The sequence below is a fragment of the Somniosus microcephalus genome, chromosome 2 (assembly GCF_052327205.1).
Source record: "Somniosus microcephalus isolate GS21.2 chromosome 2, FLI_Smic_1.0, whole genome shotgun sequence".
In the NCBI taxonomy this organism is placed as follows: Eukaryota; Metazoa; Chordata; class Chondrichthyes; order Squaliformes; family Somniosidae; genus Somniosus; species Somniosus microcephalus.
In genome coordinates this window covers 114,331,114-114,347,295 of record NC_140988.1, presented here as the reverse complement: position 1 = coordinate 114,347,295, position 16,182 = coordinate 114,331,114, and the positions used below count along the sequence as shown (strand labels likewise).

Below are 16,182 nucleotides of genomic sequence, written 5' to 3'. Positions count from 1 at the left end.
ATCTGTTTTTGTTATGTTAGTTGAGGGATAAATATTGGCCAGGACACTGGGGATAACTCCCCTGCTCTTCTTCGATATAGTACCATGGGATCTTTGATGTCCACCTGAGAGAGCAGATGGGGCCTCGATTTTAACGTCTCACCCGAAAGACGGCACCTCCAACAGTGCAGCACTCCCTCAGCACTGCACTGGAATGTCAGCCTAGCTTTATGTGCTCAAGTCCCTGGAGTGAGACTTGAACTCACAACCTTCTGACTCAGAGGCGAGCATGCTACCCACTGAGCCATAGCTGAACCAAATCAAATTATTGGCACAATACATTGCGTTTAACTTACAGATTACAGGTTTATGCTGCTCTGTCGCAGGATTTCTTTTTTGCGCTGACATTTTGTGTTTGAAAGTTTCAGATAGGATCAGCTGATTGCAGTAAGGTTCTCGATGTGCGTGTGTTTCTATTGCAGAGAACACATTTCCAAACCCCATTGATACCGGGAGCCCAGGGTACCGATGAAATCACCCCATGTGCATTCGGAGAAGAGATATATAGCACAGTCATGTGGGGCAATTTAAGGTGCTAAAAATTGCTGATATTTTAAAGAGCTGCACAAGTCACATAAGCAGCCATTCAAAAAGTTTTCTGCTTCCTCAAAACAGGAGTGGTTGGCAACTATGGTTGTGAATTCAAGCACCATTCCAGAGGATGCAGCCGCATTGGTAGAGGTGCTGTCTACCTGTTCAGGTGGATGTAAAAGACCCAGGGCACTATTCGAAGAACAGCAGAGTTTTCTTTGGGCGTCCTGGCCAACCAACAACACCAAAAACAGATCAACAGGTCAGTTAAGTCATTTACTGTTGGTGGGACCTTGCTTTGGGATTGCTGCTGCATTTGCCTACATGACAACAGTGACTTTACTTAAGTAATTCACTGGTTGTGAAGGTTTTGGGACATCTGTGATAAGGTGCTGTATAAATGGAAATCTGTTTCAACTGATGGAAGTTCCCCCTGTCACACTTAAATGTGCCTTCACCCAGTGCACTATCGTGTCGTCAGGACATTCCAAAATGCTTTGCAAGCATTAGGTTACTTTTGAAGTGCAATCGCTGTTGTTCTGTAGGCAAGCATGGCAGTCAATTTGCAAACAACAAGGTGCCACACACAACAAATGAATGACTGACCAGATAACGAGAGGCTAAAATTATGGAGATGGATGTAAAGAAATACTTTCAGACTGATATGTAAGCATTTAAATTAATTATCAATAGTAATATAATTAAAAGTCTACCTTCATAGACTGCAGCAAAACCTTTTCCTACCCAGTTACTGCTGCTACGGAATTCTATCCACATCCTGCTGTCAGTGGAAGTTAAAACTTCAGGTAGTTTATCGCCACAGTATCTGCCTGGATATAGAAATATTAAGACAAGAGAGTTCAATACATCACTGAAACAAATTAAAAATAACTTTATAAGACAATTAAATAGGCAAAGTTCATAAGCATAGGCCTTTTTAAGCTTTAATATTTAAATATACATTACTGCACTATTTGTTTCTGTGCATCATTTTATTATTTGTAGTTCTATTCAGCATCATTCTTGTTAGAGATCTTTCCCCAGAGACCTAACTAAATTTGTTATTCTGCTACAATGGGCTTCCTGGAGTACATCAGTAACACTTTTAAAAACCAAATAACCGGGATTCACTTAAACATTCTTTGGGTGCTTTTTTGTCTCGTTCTGTTCATTTTTTGAATCTACTTTATTTTATTTCATGCTGATAACATTGACAGGGAAATTAACATCTTTAGATATCATTGATAATTTTTTTTAAAGTCCTTCAACAATCTGTCAATTCTATGTTAATTCATTTTTCTGACATTGTAAGACTTGTTACAATTTTCTTAGTGGTGTCCCTTGCACTTACTGTTTTAAAAAAATATAAAATTTACAGGAAACATTACTTTTCAATAAGGGTATGAGTGGCGATAATACAATAAAATAAAATAATTCTTGTTTGAGCAGTTGGGAATAGGTAAAAAAAAACTAAAACAAGTATTCTAGGTCATAATGTAAACGTAAAAGAAAGTAACTGATTAAGAACTTCAAAAAACATGGAACAAATGGTCGTAATGAAAAAAAGAATTGATTGAATTTACAGCCCACAAAAGCATACTTGGCATATGTACAAAATAGTCTTTTGACAAAGGTAGCTTCAATCATTTCTTCATTTCCATAAAATGATCCTGAATATCTTTAATGATGTCACTATTTAGCTCCAAATGCAAACTAGTGCTAACTAAAAAGGCCATTACCCAGGATGACACGATGTACTAAAGAGACAACTACATAGAGGGCAAGTCTATGGAGTCAATTTTAATTCAGGGCAGTATTGTTGCCTGCGGGACAAGGGCCCAAAGTGTACAGCAGACCCGGAAGGCGAGAATGATGCGAGGCCAATTTTAATTGCCGGGCCTCATTACTATGTTGCGGCACAGAATCTCGCCCAATCCCAGCTGGAATGATAAGATAGGTGGCTGGTGGACAGAAATGGGATTTCCCACAACAGGAGGCTGCCGCTGGGGATCCCTGGCATCAGGCAAATGCTTTGGTTGGGTGTCCTGAAGCAAGCGAGAAGGAGACGGAAGCTTAGGGCAGGAGAGACCCAAGGTTTGTTTCCCAGTGGGACCCAGAGGATCACTCCTGCTCCTCCTTGCCCATTACAAAACCTTCAAAACATTTAAAAAATTGTACTTCATCTAGGCCTCTTCAGGCCACAATCCAGCCTCCTGCCAGTTTTCCCTGGATGGATCCTACACTGGGTGTCACTGCCGCTATCAGCAGTTAAGATCTCATTGGTGTCCGATTGACGTCATCGACGCCAATGCTCAAGTATTAATGCAGCAGGAGCCTCAGCCACCTGGAAAGTCAGTAGGTCCAGTCGCTCAAATTTAACCTCTCCCATGCACCATTCCCACGCAGCAAGGAGGAGGTTGGGGCGGAGGAGTTAAAATCATCCCCATGACTCTAGCAGTTAAAGTAAAACGTCAAACTGGCTGGGAAATGTTCTCTCAAAGGTTATGATACATGTCAAGCAACTCAGAAGTCCCAACTACATTTAAGTCCCAGCATAACAAATTGTGAAATTCAATTCAATACAAGTAGTAATCTGTGAGCTAGCAGCATAAAATGTGACCATGAAAACTGCCAGATCGTTGTAAAAACCCAACTGGTTCACTAATGCCTTTTTGGGAAGGGAACTTGCTACACCTGCCTGGTCTGGCCCACATGTAGCTGGGATGCATATTAAATAATGGATTCTTAACCCCCTCCGAACTGGCCTAGAAAGCCATTTAGTTTCAAACAATTGCTTCAAGAACGCCCACCACCACCTTCTCAGGGTAACTGAAGATGGACAGCATCACCCACACTCCAAGAACAAGTGAAGAGAGAGTGGTAAAGAACTATATTTAATAACTGTAAAACGATTTTTGCAATCTTCCTGGGGGGGTGGGCGGGGTGTCGTACATAAAATTGCTTTCTTCTACTGTGACATTCTCCCTTAAATTCCATTCTTATGGGGAAAAAGCTGTTGTTAAAACCTCAAATTCAGTGGCACAGCTAAGCGTCCTAATTGAACAAAGTTCAATACCAAGAAGTGGCGCCTTTCTCCAATAGCCATCGCGTACTTCTATGTAGTCATACCAGCACAGGCGGCTCTTGAAAAGATCCATGGTTGTAAAATTCAAAACAATCTGCAACAGAAGCGAATAGAAGTCATGAAAATCTCCCTCCCAAATTTGGAAACTGCATGATTTATACGGCATGTTGGGTATTTTCTAAATTCCTGCCTGTACTTATCTCAGTAATCTTTTACATTTCTTGAAATCAGGTGCCCATTTGTAAATATAAAGAAATCAGCATCACCAGAAAATAGCAATATTGAAGAGCAGATACAAGAAAGGTCAGGTAAACTGGATACTGTGGCGATCTGCACAATTTAGGCACCACGGGAAAAGATTCCCAGAAACTCTAATTAGCTGAAAGGTTGACATGCTAATGATGTAATCACAATCATACCTTGAATTCATCTAAAGGACAATATTCCACTTCCTATTGCTAGTTTTGTTTGCAGTTGCTGGGCTTGACTAAACTCCACAATGTTTACACAGAAAGCCCCATAAATTATCAAGACTAAACCTCAGAATGTTTATCTGGAAAGCTGCAGTGAATTATAGTATTACTATTTTAGCCTCAAAAGGTCACAGCAAAAATAACAAGAGGCTTGTGATGTTCCCATGTGTTTGTGCAGGGTAATGCTAAATTGTGCCAGATGCACATCTTGGGAGATCCAGGCAGCAGGAGTTACTGTCCTCGTCATCAAAGCAGCATTTACTTAATCAAAAGTGACAGTTCTTCAATGACAGCAAACACTGGATTGGATTTTGAACTTGCTGCCCAGGCATTAAACTGGCATTGCGGATTGACCACCTGAAAATGCCCCATCAATGGAAATTAAAAATTGGGCAGTTTCTACAATTTGCAACCAATCTGGCTCGCCATCTTTATGCCCAGGTGGCAAGTTGACAATTTACCCCGCTGTGTCTCTCCTTCAGAACGTTCATATTAAACTGATAACAGTTTAAGCGCCCCTCAGAAGAGCATTGCGAGTTCTTGGTTCACTTCCCCAATGAAGCAAAACTTGTTGCAGGCTGAAGGTGAGGAAGGACGGAGAGAGCTCATTTTCCAGTCTGAAAGATGATCAATCACACCGGCGCCAAAGACAGAAAGTGGATGCAGTCCAAAGGGGATCCCTCTGGCTGATGTCACCTGGGGGGTGTCGATTTCATTGCTTGACTGTGTGAAAGGAGCAGCCTGTTTTCAAGAGAAACCCTCAAGTTATTTTAAGGTAGACCTCTTGAGGAAAGTTGCAAGACAAGATATTTACAGGAGATATTCAAGTGAAGCCACTTTACAATGCTAGGTTATCTTCATCTTAAAATCACTATGTAAAGTGTTTTCATATTTCTTTATTTTCAATTCTTCATTAATTAAGAGCGGAGCTTACAACTCTGACAAAGTTTGTGTCAATTAAGACAATGTGGAAATGTAACATTTTCAGTGGTCATATTTATTTAGAACTCAGATCTCTCTCCATGTACACACAGACATGGATTTCTTGGTGTCATGCCTTATCCTTCAGTTGGAAGAAGGGGCAGTCACTGTAATAGACATCAATATTACTGCTACTTTGTAATTAGTCAATTAGATTTGTGCTTCCGTGGAATCAGCTTAGTCTTGTCCCCCTCTCCCTTTTATCTAATATACAATCAACAACCTACACCTATGTAGCACCTTTAACTTGGCAAAACAAACTCACCCAAGAGGTACAGGAAAAGTCAAAATTCAATCATATTTGGGTATGGAACTCTAAACCATGGATTTTTGCCCCAACGCTTTACTAAATTCAGGTCATCTTTTATGAATTATTGTCTTTTCCTTCGAACATGTTGAAAAAGTAATTTCAAGTTGTAGTACTGTTAACATTGAGTCAGGCAATTGATTTGCTGCAGTAACTGATATCATTCAGATCCACTCAGAAACTAGTATTTTTACTGGCTCCAGGACTTCTTATGTAAAAGGGTGATATCGGGCAGAAAATCGCCCTGCACGCAGCGAGGGTAAAAATCTACAGGATTTGTCACAGAATGACGATCCAAGCCGTATCCCCTGCCCCAACATTAATCCTTTAGTAACTGATCATAAATTATTGGGGAAACAGTTGTAACAGAAATTTAATCTTTCTATAATGCAGTTCTAATCATAAGTTAATCTCATAGCCTCACAGTTAGGGTTCTGGGCTTCAAGCAGTCAGGCTGCAGGTATGATTTAGAGCTTCAAAATAAATTGGATTTATTTCCAGTATTTATCCTCGGTGGGATACTGCATCATTTTCAAAATAAATCTTAATTATTGCAGCAATGTTTGCTTCTAAGAGTCTACTAAAGATAACATTTTCTATCTATAAATAATTAAATCTCTTTAATCTTTCTATTCATCTATAAGTATTCCAATACTGTTTGTTGTCTCAAATTGCAGCATTTGCAGATATAAAGGGATTTCTGCATTTAATGAGAATTCTGATGAGAACCCAGGTATGAGTTAAAAAAAAGGACAAAATATGTTTTCATTTAGAGATTCAGCCCACTATTTGTTGCACACTTTCAAAATTGTCACAGACTCTCCAAAAATCTCAGAAACTTCTGTCGTTTCAGTTTTGCAGTGACGTTAATGGTAAATGCTAAACAGAGCAGGAGACAAAGTGAGTGCAAAAACACAAAGATAGATAGAAGAAATAGGAAACACAATGGCCTGGATTTTGCAGTCAGCATCGAAGGAACGGCGCTCGCCATTCACGTCGAATAAAGCTGTCCACTAGGTTTCAGTAGGCTCTGGAGCACAAACTTCCTCTTTTCCGATGTCATTTTGAATTTGGCGCCATCTACAGTGGATTTATTGGGTTTATGAACAAGGCAGGCAGCAGGCAGGTTGATCAACCAATCAGATTGAAGAATCCTCACAGATAGCAAAGCAGGAAGTAAAAAGCAGGAAATATGAATTACATTTAAATCATTGTACAGAAAGTGAAATAAAGATTGGGACATACATATGGGATTAATGGAGAAATTTAAATAGCAAAACACCAACTTTTAAAGAGTTATATAGAAACATAGAAGATAGGAGCAGGAGTAGGCCATTCGGCCTTTCGAGCCTGCTCCGCCATTCAATGAGATCATGGCTGATCATCCAAATTCAGTACCCTGTCCCTGCCTTTTCCCCATATCCCTTGATCCCTTTAGCCTCAAGAAATATATCCAACTCTTTCTTGAATATATTTAATGAACTAGCCTCCACCGCCCTCTGTGGCAGAGAATTCCACAGGTTCACCACTCTCTGGGTGAAGAAATTCCTCCTCATTTCAGTCCTAAATGGCTTACCCCTTTATCCTTAGGCTATGACCCCTGGTTCTGGACTCCCCGGCCATCAGAAACATCCTTCCTGCATCTAGTCTGTCCAGACCTGACAGAATTTTATAGGTTTCGATGAGATCCCCTCTCAATCTTCTAAACTCCAGTGAGTATAAGCCCAATCGACACACTCTCTCCTCATACGTCATTCCTGCCATCCCAGGTATCAGCCTGGTGAATCTTTGCTGCACTCCCTCCATTGCAAGAACGTCCTTCCTCAGGTAAGGTGACCAAAACTGCACACAATACTCAAGGTGCGGTCTCACCAAGGCCCTGTACAACTGTAGCAAGACATCCTTGTTCCTGTACTCGAACCCTCTTGCTACGAAGGCCAACATACCATTTGCCTTCTTAACCGCCTGCTGCACCTGCATGCTTACCTTCAGCGACTGGTGCACAAGGACACCCAGGTCTCTTTGCACTTCCCCTTCTCCCAATCTATTGCCATTCAAATAATAATCTGCCTTCCTGTTTTTGCCACCAAAGTGGATAACCTCACATTTATCCACATTATAGTGCATTTGCCATGTTTCTGCCCAATCACCCAACCTGTCCAAATCGTACTGGAGTTTCCCGACATCCTCCTCGCAGCTTACCCTCCCGCCCAGCTTTGTGTCATCTGCAAATTTGGAGATATTACATCCAATTCCCTCGTCCAGATCATTAATATATATTGTGAACAGCTGGGGTCCTAGGACCGATCCTTGCGGTACCCCACTAGTCACTGCCTGCCACTCGGAAAATGACCCGTTTATTCCAACTCTTTGCTTTCTGTCCGCCAACCAGTTCTCTATCCAAGTCAATACCTTGCCCCCAATCCCATGTGCCTTAATTTTGCATGCTAATGTCTTATGTGGGACCTTATCGAAAGCCTTCTGAAAGTCCAAATACACCACATCCACTGGTTCTCCCTTATCTATTTTACCAGTTATATCCTCAAAAAATTCCAGTAGATTAGTCAAGCATGATTTACCTTTTGTAAATCCGTGTTGACTTTGTCCGATCCTGTCACTGCTTTCCAAGTGCTCTGCTATTACATCTTTTATAATAGACTCTAGCATTTTCCCCACTACCGATGTCAGGCTTACCGGTCTATAAATCCCCGCTTTTTATATTAAATTCTTTTTTTTAAATCTGCAACATTTACATGTTCTTCTTGTAAAATAAATTTTTCAGGGCCAGAAAAGTTGCTCAGCAGTAATTATGACTGAGTATGCTGTTAAAAACTCAGTTACTCCTGATTGAACAAGGCTCAAGTTTTCATCGGTCTTTATAGCGAGAATAGTGGGTAATTAGTTTAAGTTCACGCCAAATCAGTGATTTCTATGTTGATTCTATCTGCGAAGCCTGCAACAGCACACCCTGTGGAGGAGCAGGGTATCTCTTGACAGCAACTTCTGTATTTCCGAAGTTAACTGCGCTTATGCGGACGCCAGAAGTTGCTGTCAGTTTTACCTAATAACGGCGAACACTGACAGACTCACCGCTATTACTATTGAAAATTCCAGGCCAATGAAAGGGCTACTTAACATACGGAGAGCTATAGGAAATGCAAGCAGAGAAAAATCAAAACAAAGATGATTACTGGTTTAAAAAAAATCAAAGAGGAAGAAAGAACATGGAAATTAGAAAATACTGGATGGGTGAAATGGATTACAAGAGTGTAATTCAATGAATGGATTCAGGTGACACAATAAACCAGAAGAACAAACTTCAGATAGTTTGTTTGTTATCTGAAACCAGAGATTGAACTACCTCTTGTAATCCTGTGCTGGTCATACGCTATATCTTTTGAAATATATACAGACCTTTATTTAACTTCTGCTGATACCTCTTTTTTCAAAGGGAGACTCCCCTTTTACAAACTCATCAGCACTAACCATGATACAAACAATCTACCAGTTTGACCACCAGATTGACTTGGATAGCTACACTTAAAGAATTGGATAAACCACTAATACAGCTGCGGTGGGCAGGTTGACACAACTATTGGTCGGCTCCCTGTATTTCCTTTCTTTTGTTCTCTTTCCATTGATGAAGGTAACTCAGATTAGAATGATCTCTCTCTGCCTGAGCATAGAAAGTTTGTACCTATTGTCTATATATCCAGGAGCAAAATGGTTAACAAATAATAACACATTTCCCAAGTGCTAACATAATCTACAACTAAAGAACAAAATGTCCCACAATATAGTATGATGGCAGCACCATAGATTAGTGTCAAAATGTCAGTGCTTAGTGGTGTGCTTACAGCAATCTTTGCCTAGGTGTTCCAACATGGTATTTTAATGCTTGCAATAACCCACTTAAAATTGATTTCAATTGATTTGAAGGCGGTACCTCAATACCTGCAAGTGCTTGAACATCTACCCAACAGCTTGAAAGGTTAAAAATGGGCAAAAACTTGTTAAATGTGGTTTTTCTCTATTGTTTTTCTAATTGACTTAGTGGCAGGGCTAGATTTTCTACCCATTCAGACAATAAACAAAAATCTAGTTTCAAAATGCCTTGATACACAAGACAAGTATTAAGCATAAAAAACTCTATAAATCATGAAGCATAGTCCATATGCTGCAGTTTGCAGTTTTCTCCTTTGCAGCACAAAACTGAAAGGTATGGAAGGCCGTAAAGCACTGCGTTTGGATCAGCCACATTATCCAATTATTGGTTATACAGGAATTAAGCTTCAAAGCTCGAGTCTTTCAGCGCTTACTCATACCACAGTATATATTTCTAGAATCACTAAAGTAAGTTTCCTGACACAATAAATGCCACACTTTAAACACAGATTCCATAATACAAATATTATTAGTGTGTGTACATGACTGAGCAAAATTCAATGGGGTAGAAATTCATCTGGGTCCATTTCCAGGCCTGAGCCTTTACAGGCAGTTCACACATTGAAGATGCGGAATGTCAGGCTGCTTGCCTCCCTGGCAACGGTAAGTCCCAGGAGGCGGGTTGGAGTTGTGTAACTGAGGTAGGGTGAGGGTGGGAGTCCAATTGCAATGACTGTGGAGTCAGGGAAGCAATCCTGTTCCTCCTGGATCCATAAGAAGGATTTTTTTTTTTTAATTTACATTTTTTTTAAAACTTGGGATGGCAGGGGCCGCTGAAGAATTCGGAGCAGGGCAGGCCCAACACCTGCTCTGCTCATTATAAACAAATCTTCCAGAGATAGTCCTGCAACAGGCGTTAGGCCTCTGATTAACATATGTAAGGGGCCTAAGGGCTGCTTTGGGTAACCCTCCGGGACGTCTAAAAAGTGGGCGCGACAAATTTAGCAGTGGCTCAAACGCAAGTGCAGATTGGGCATGGGCCATTCCTCTGCTAAATTTGTCAGTATTGCATCCATTTAACACCCAATAAACGGGTTCAATGCATACCAATTTGCACCCCACTGTTCAATTAATTTATCTTCTAGAAGTTTGACAATAAAAATCTTGTAGGCTTTCTTAAATTACTTTTCTGGGCTGGATAAAAGAATGTGAAAATTGCTGAATGTTTCATTTTCTTAGTAGTCCAAAGCATTTGAGCCTAAAGTTTTTGATCAAAATGGTAACAGGTTATCTTTTACTGTGAAGTCAGGTCTGAAGTCATGTCTGATGCAAGATAGCACCAAGGATGGAAGCACTCAGATCCTGAACATGAAATGTTTCAGATTACTAGAAGACAACAGGGTATTATGTGTTTGGGTATCAAAGCACCACAAGGCCCCAGGTATGCACATTCATCACGGTAAGTGCCTTGGGACATTTTACTATGTTAAAGGCACTATATAAATGCAATTTGTTGTTGGCTTTAAATATTTAATTGTTTCTCTTGTGTCTCATCTCAGTGAGGAGATGTTCATTGTATATTGCAGCATATAATATTGTTTCATGTATATGAATTCATGACCTAAACGCGATGACCTACAAAGTGTGCCTATATCTGAGTTTATAACCACACCAATAACTGTTTTCGTCATGCACCAAAACAATCACTATTACAGTGTGTCCTCTAACATACAAGTCTTGTTATTTACATTGATTAAATAATTACCAAGACAGGCCTTTAAAATAAAGTAGTGCAGGCAATATCTATAGATATACTGTAGGAATAGGACAACCAGAGGCTATTCCAATATACCTTTTCACCAGGTGTAACTGAGATTCTCCAAACACAATGTGTGTATGAGGGGTATCCATTAGGAAATCCTGGGGATGAGAAATTACTGGTTGAATCTTGAAGAGTTTCTCCACAAGCTGCAGAGGAAAGCAAGAAGATTTAATATGACTTTTGTTAACTGCCTGTCCAATTCCAACTGCCAAAGTAAAATATTGATTCTAAACAGAAACACAATCATATCAAGATCCTGAACCATACTAAATAATAATTTGTTAAAATCTGAAATTTTACTTTCTGCAACTCTTATATATAATAAAATGAGCAAGGCAGTACCTGCTCCAACTATGTTAGGCTCTGCACTCCTACGGTGAAGGTCTTCCTAATTTTGACCCCTGCTCTGTTTTGTTAGTTGATCTCATATGGGGTCAGAGGAGTAAAATTGGTCCCAGGCAAATATTTGGATTAATCACTGCACCTGTTACGGTGCAAGAGATACCCACCCCACTGAAGAGGCAGATCTCAGAATGACATCATGCCGCTTTGACAGGGATTGAGAGGCCTGAATTGGGCGGAATAAAATGGAGCAAATATTTATTTTCATTCCCTGCGGGGAACAGAGGGACAACTTTGTTCTGGTAATTAATCCTAGGGGGATCGATTACCTTTGCTTCCTTTCCTCCTGGGGCCTTAAATCAGTCTAGAAGGAGATCTACGACTTCTCAGAAAACATGCTGGGCCTATTGCAGGTGCTTTGGGCAGAACTCTTGGAAAGCCTGGCAATACCCTCAAACATAGCCAATTACTTATAAACAAGAGAAAAAAACACCAACTGTAAAACAAAAGTGAACCAAAACACACCAAAATTGTTACTATTTTACTATGAAAACAGAACTTGATATCCACAACAGGTAGAATTATGCAAGAAGCAATGTATTGGCTGCATTGGTCTAAAACACAGTGGAATAAGAGACACATATCTGTAGAGCCATAGTTTGAGCTGCCAATCATTTCACTAGCTAGTGGGAGATTGATTAATTCTACTCTACCACTGGGTTTGATTGGTATCAACTGCTGCCACTTCCTACAATTAATGTTCAAGTAAATTAGACCCGTCACAGCAGTAAGCTAATGTTGGTGACCTTCAATCTACATAAATTTCACCTCATGAACTATTTAAAATATTCAGTTTTTCCTGAAGTGTCTTGAATGATTTCCACATAAGATTAGCATTTTTGTCACAGCATAATGAATAATAATGTGTTTTTCAGTTATCACCTGTTTGTCAGCAGGAAATTGCAGCTGTTAAAACCTCGGAGAATATAATTCACCACAAATTGAAGATGACAAACGACACAGCAAAATGAAAACATGCAAGACAGTTCTGAGCTGTCAGTATTGCAATTAGATCTACTGTGATAACTTTATTCATTTGAATGCTTAAAAAAATGGGTTAACTCTTTGAATGCTTGGCTGTACTCCTCATATATAACAAGTTTCAAAAGAATTTGAGGAACACCATTATAAAAGGGTGGTCTGCACAGGTTGTTTTGTTCCCAAATTCAAGCTTAATGTGGTATGAATTGCAGGTTGACCAAAATCATTACAATGCCAATTGCGTGTACATGTGTGGGAGGGCATAACAAATCTAATTAACTTAAGTCATCTATATATTCCAATTAGCAGAATGCAGTACTCAACAAATGTGCTTTTACACTATGTCAGTGTAGCTGATGAGGATTCAGTCTTCCTTCCTCTGTTGGCTGCACTCCATGGTTTAACAAACCCAGCTCCCTTATCTCCATGACATCAAAGACCCACTAAAATCTGGACCTATGATTTGCCATCAGGCCGAGGGAGCTGGTCATGGCAATGTAACTGCGGAGAGCTGGTGCACAAAAGTCAGTCCTCCATGATCTGAGCTAAAGAAGTGTGTACAAAAAGGGAGAAAAGAACCAACTATACAACAAATCATACCGCATTTGGCAAGAAAGTACAGAGTACAAAATTGTTTGATATTACAAGAGACTAAAGACAGATTTAAAAATGTTGTCTCAGCTGATATAATTCAATGTTCTCCTAATAATCACACCACCAGGTTCATCTGTGTCAGTCATAACCTGCTGAACCCAATCTGTCATCCACTGCACAGTGGATAGCAAAAACAGCCCTGATCCTGCATAAAACCTTTGCTGCTATAGCCAAAGAGAGTAGATGATCGATCCTCTGGCCTGTTTTGTAGAGCATGTTAATCCATTTCTCACCAGTAGTTACTACAATCTGCCATTAATGTAATTTAAATTAATCAATCATTGACAATAGCTTGGTTATCTACCAACAAGAAAAAAAAATTTTTGCTGAGGATTTCAATCTCCACATGCAGACAGAATATTTACTCTGCATAGTTTACATTCCGAGTTTCTTTGGGTTATTCCACACTCAGCATGTGAGTCGACATTGTAGTCATGTATACATATATACGTGGGATTAGGATCTGGTTTAATCACATATGATTATGGTTTTTTGCTTTCTTTTTACTTATAAATGACTTGTGAATTTGTACTGTAGCTAGAAATAATGAAATGGTTAAAGTTGATAATTCCCAGGATGCTTTACGGTTTAATGCATCAGGGTACAATTTAGCTGACTGTGCTGTTTAGCTTCTGCTGAAAGTGCAGGATGTGTGAATCGTGTCTTTGAGTTCTTTTTACCGCCACATTGTGAAACAAGATAGCCAAAATAGTCTTGAGATAAGGAAATGGACAATGGGTCAAGACAATAAACAAGTTAGCATCTGGAAATTTTGTAGGAACTACCTAATTTCTAGGGGTCTTGTTCACAATAACACTCGTCATACCATAATTAATCAGCATGGAAAGTGTGCATGACTAGTGCCCTATAAAAATCTTGAGCTTTCCTTAACAATTTGAAGAGACAGTCAGGATCAAAAGGATCGATGAAGGTTACATCTCTACCCAGAGGAAAAATGGGGTAATTGTGTTTATTTCTCTATGTCTATTGCTTAGAGACATTGCGTGTGTCAAAGACTTGACTGCTTAGAGAGATTGCGTGTGTCAAAGACTTGACTGCTTAGAGAGATTGCATGTGTCAAAGACTTGACTGCTTAGAGACATTGCATGTGTCAAAGACCTGGTCGAACACAATAAAAGGATTACGTTACAAACCATATTTGGTTGTCAGATTCAAATTCTCTTATAACATGGATGAATCGAGTAAATCTCTCGTTTACACTGCTGTCTCTATTGGCCTAATTATATGTTTCTGGTTTGTGCACGCCAGCATATGTCACTTTACATAGGATAAACAGCACAGAATTAGGCCATTCGGCCCAACCAGGCGTTTATGCTCCATTCGAGCTTCCTCCCGTCTTTCCTCACCTAACTCTATCAGTATAACCCTCTATTCCCTTCTTCCTCATATGCTTATCTAGCCTCCCCTTAAAAGCATCTGTACCATACGCTTCAACCATGCCCTGTGGTAGCAAGTTCTACATTCTCACCACTCTCTTGGTGACTATCTTATATTGATGGCCTCTAGTTTTGCTCTTCCCCACAAGTGGAAACACTGTCTCTGTATCTACTCTATCAAAACCTTTCATAATTTTAAAGACCTCTATTAGGTGACCTTTCAAGAGAAAAAAGACCCAGCTTGTTCATCCTTTCCTGATAGGTTGACACTTGCATTTCTGGTATCATCCTTGTAAATCATCTCTGCACCCTCTCCAGCGCCTCTATATCCGTTTTATAATAAGGCAACCAGAGCTGTACGCAGTACTCCAAGTGTGCCTGTTCTGCAAGTTTATTATTGTCTTCTTGTAATTTATTGCAGTCCTCCTCAGTATTGACTATCCCCCGGCCCAATTTGGTGTCATCCGCAAATTTAGAAATTGTGTTTTTGATTCCAAAAGTCTAAATCGTTAATATAAATTGTGAACAACATTGGTTCCAGCACTGATCCTTGTGGAACACCACTTCCCATCGTCTGCCACTCTGAATAAATATCATTTACCCCTACTCTCTGCTTTCTGTCTTGAAGTCAGCTAGCTATCTATTCTGCTACTTGTCCCCTGACTCCACATTCACTAACCTTATTCATCAGTCATATTATGTGGTACCTTATTGAAGGCCTTTTGAAAATTTAGCTAAATTACATCTACTACATTACCCTTGTCTACTCTCTCTGTTACCTCTTCAAAAAATTCAATCAGGTTAGTCCAGCAAGTCTTTCCTTTTTGAAATCCATGCTGACTATTCATTATTATATTTTTGGTTTCTAGATGTTCTTCTATTTTCTCCTTTTGTAGGGATTCCATTATTTTTCCTACCACCAATGTTAAGTTGACTAGTCTATAGTTCCTGGACACGTTCTACCTCCCTTCTTAAATATAGTCCTCTAGCACTACACCTTTTTCTAATGAATTATTAAATGTGTATTAGTTGTCTGTTATCTCTTCCCTAGATTCTTTTAAAATGCACAGATGTAATCTGTCTGGACCAGGGGTTATATCCTCTTTGAGTTTGATTAGTTTATTTAATATTTCTCCTCTTTATTTTAAATGCAGTTATTTAATTTCTAAACTCATTATCTGATGTCATGTCCACCTGATCTGTCTCCCTGGTAAATACTGATGCAAAATAATTATTTAATATTTCTGCCATTCCTCTATCGCTGCTTATGATTTTATCCTGTCCATCCCTTAGTGGCCCTATTCTCATCCCGACTTTCCTTTTTTTTAATTTATGTGCCTGTAGAATGTTTTATGTTCCTTGATAATTTAATTTCATAGTTCATCTTTGCCTTCCTAATTTTTTTTAAATTCTCTCCTAATCTCTTTGTATTCTCACTTGTCATGCTCTCCGTTGCTGTCCATATGCATAGTGTATGCCTCTTTCTTTACCTTCAATTTTTCCCCTTATATTTTTATTCATCCATGGTGTCTCATTAGTGTTTATCTTGTTCTTGTTTTTGTTTTTTAGTGGAATATATTTTTATGGACTCTGTTGAACACCATTTTAAATATTTCCCATTGCTA

At 39.4% G+C, this 16,182-nt stretch overlaps 1 protein-coding gene across 2 annotated transcripts in view; it reads right to left on the bottom strand.

Annotated features, from left to right (window-relative positions):
* tll1 (tolloid-like 1) overlaps positions 1-16,182 on the bottom strand; it is a 414,199-nt gene that overhangs the window by 111,144 nt on the left and 286,873 nt on the right. For both annotated transcript variants that reach the window (XM_085962033.1, XM_085962042.1), the window contains 3 exons: positions 11,154-11,269; positions 3,647-3,749; positions 1,284-1,400 (listed from right to left, as the gene is read on the bottom strand). In XM_085962033.1, coding sequence (XP_085818159.1) covers positions 1,284-1,400; positions 3,647-3,749; positions 11,154-11,269 — 336 coding nt within the window. The remainder of the gene's footprint in view (positions 1-1,283; positions 1,401-3,646; positions 3,750-11,153; positions 11,270-16,182) is intronic.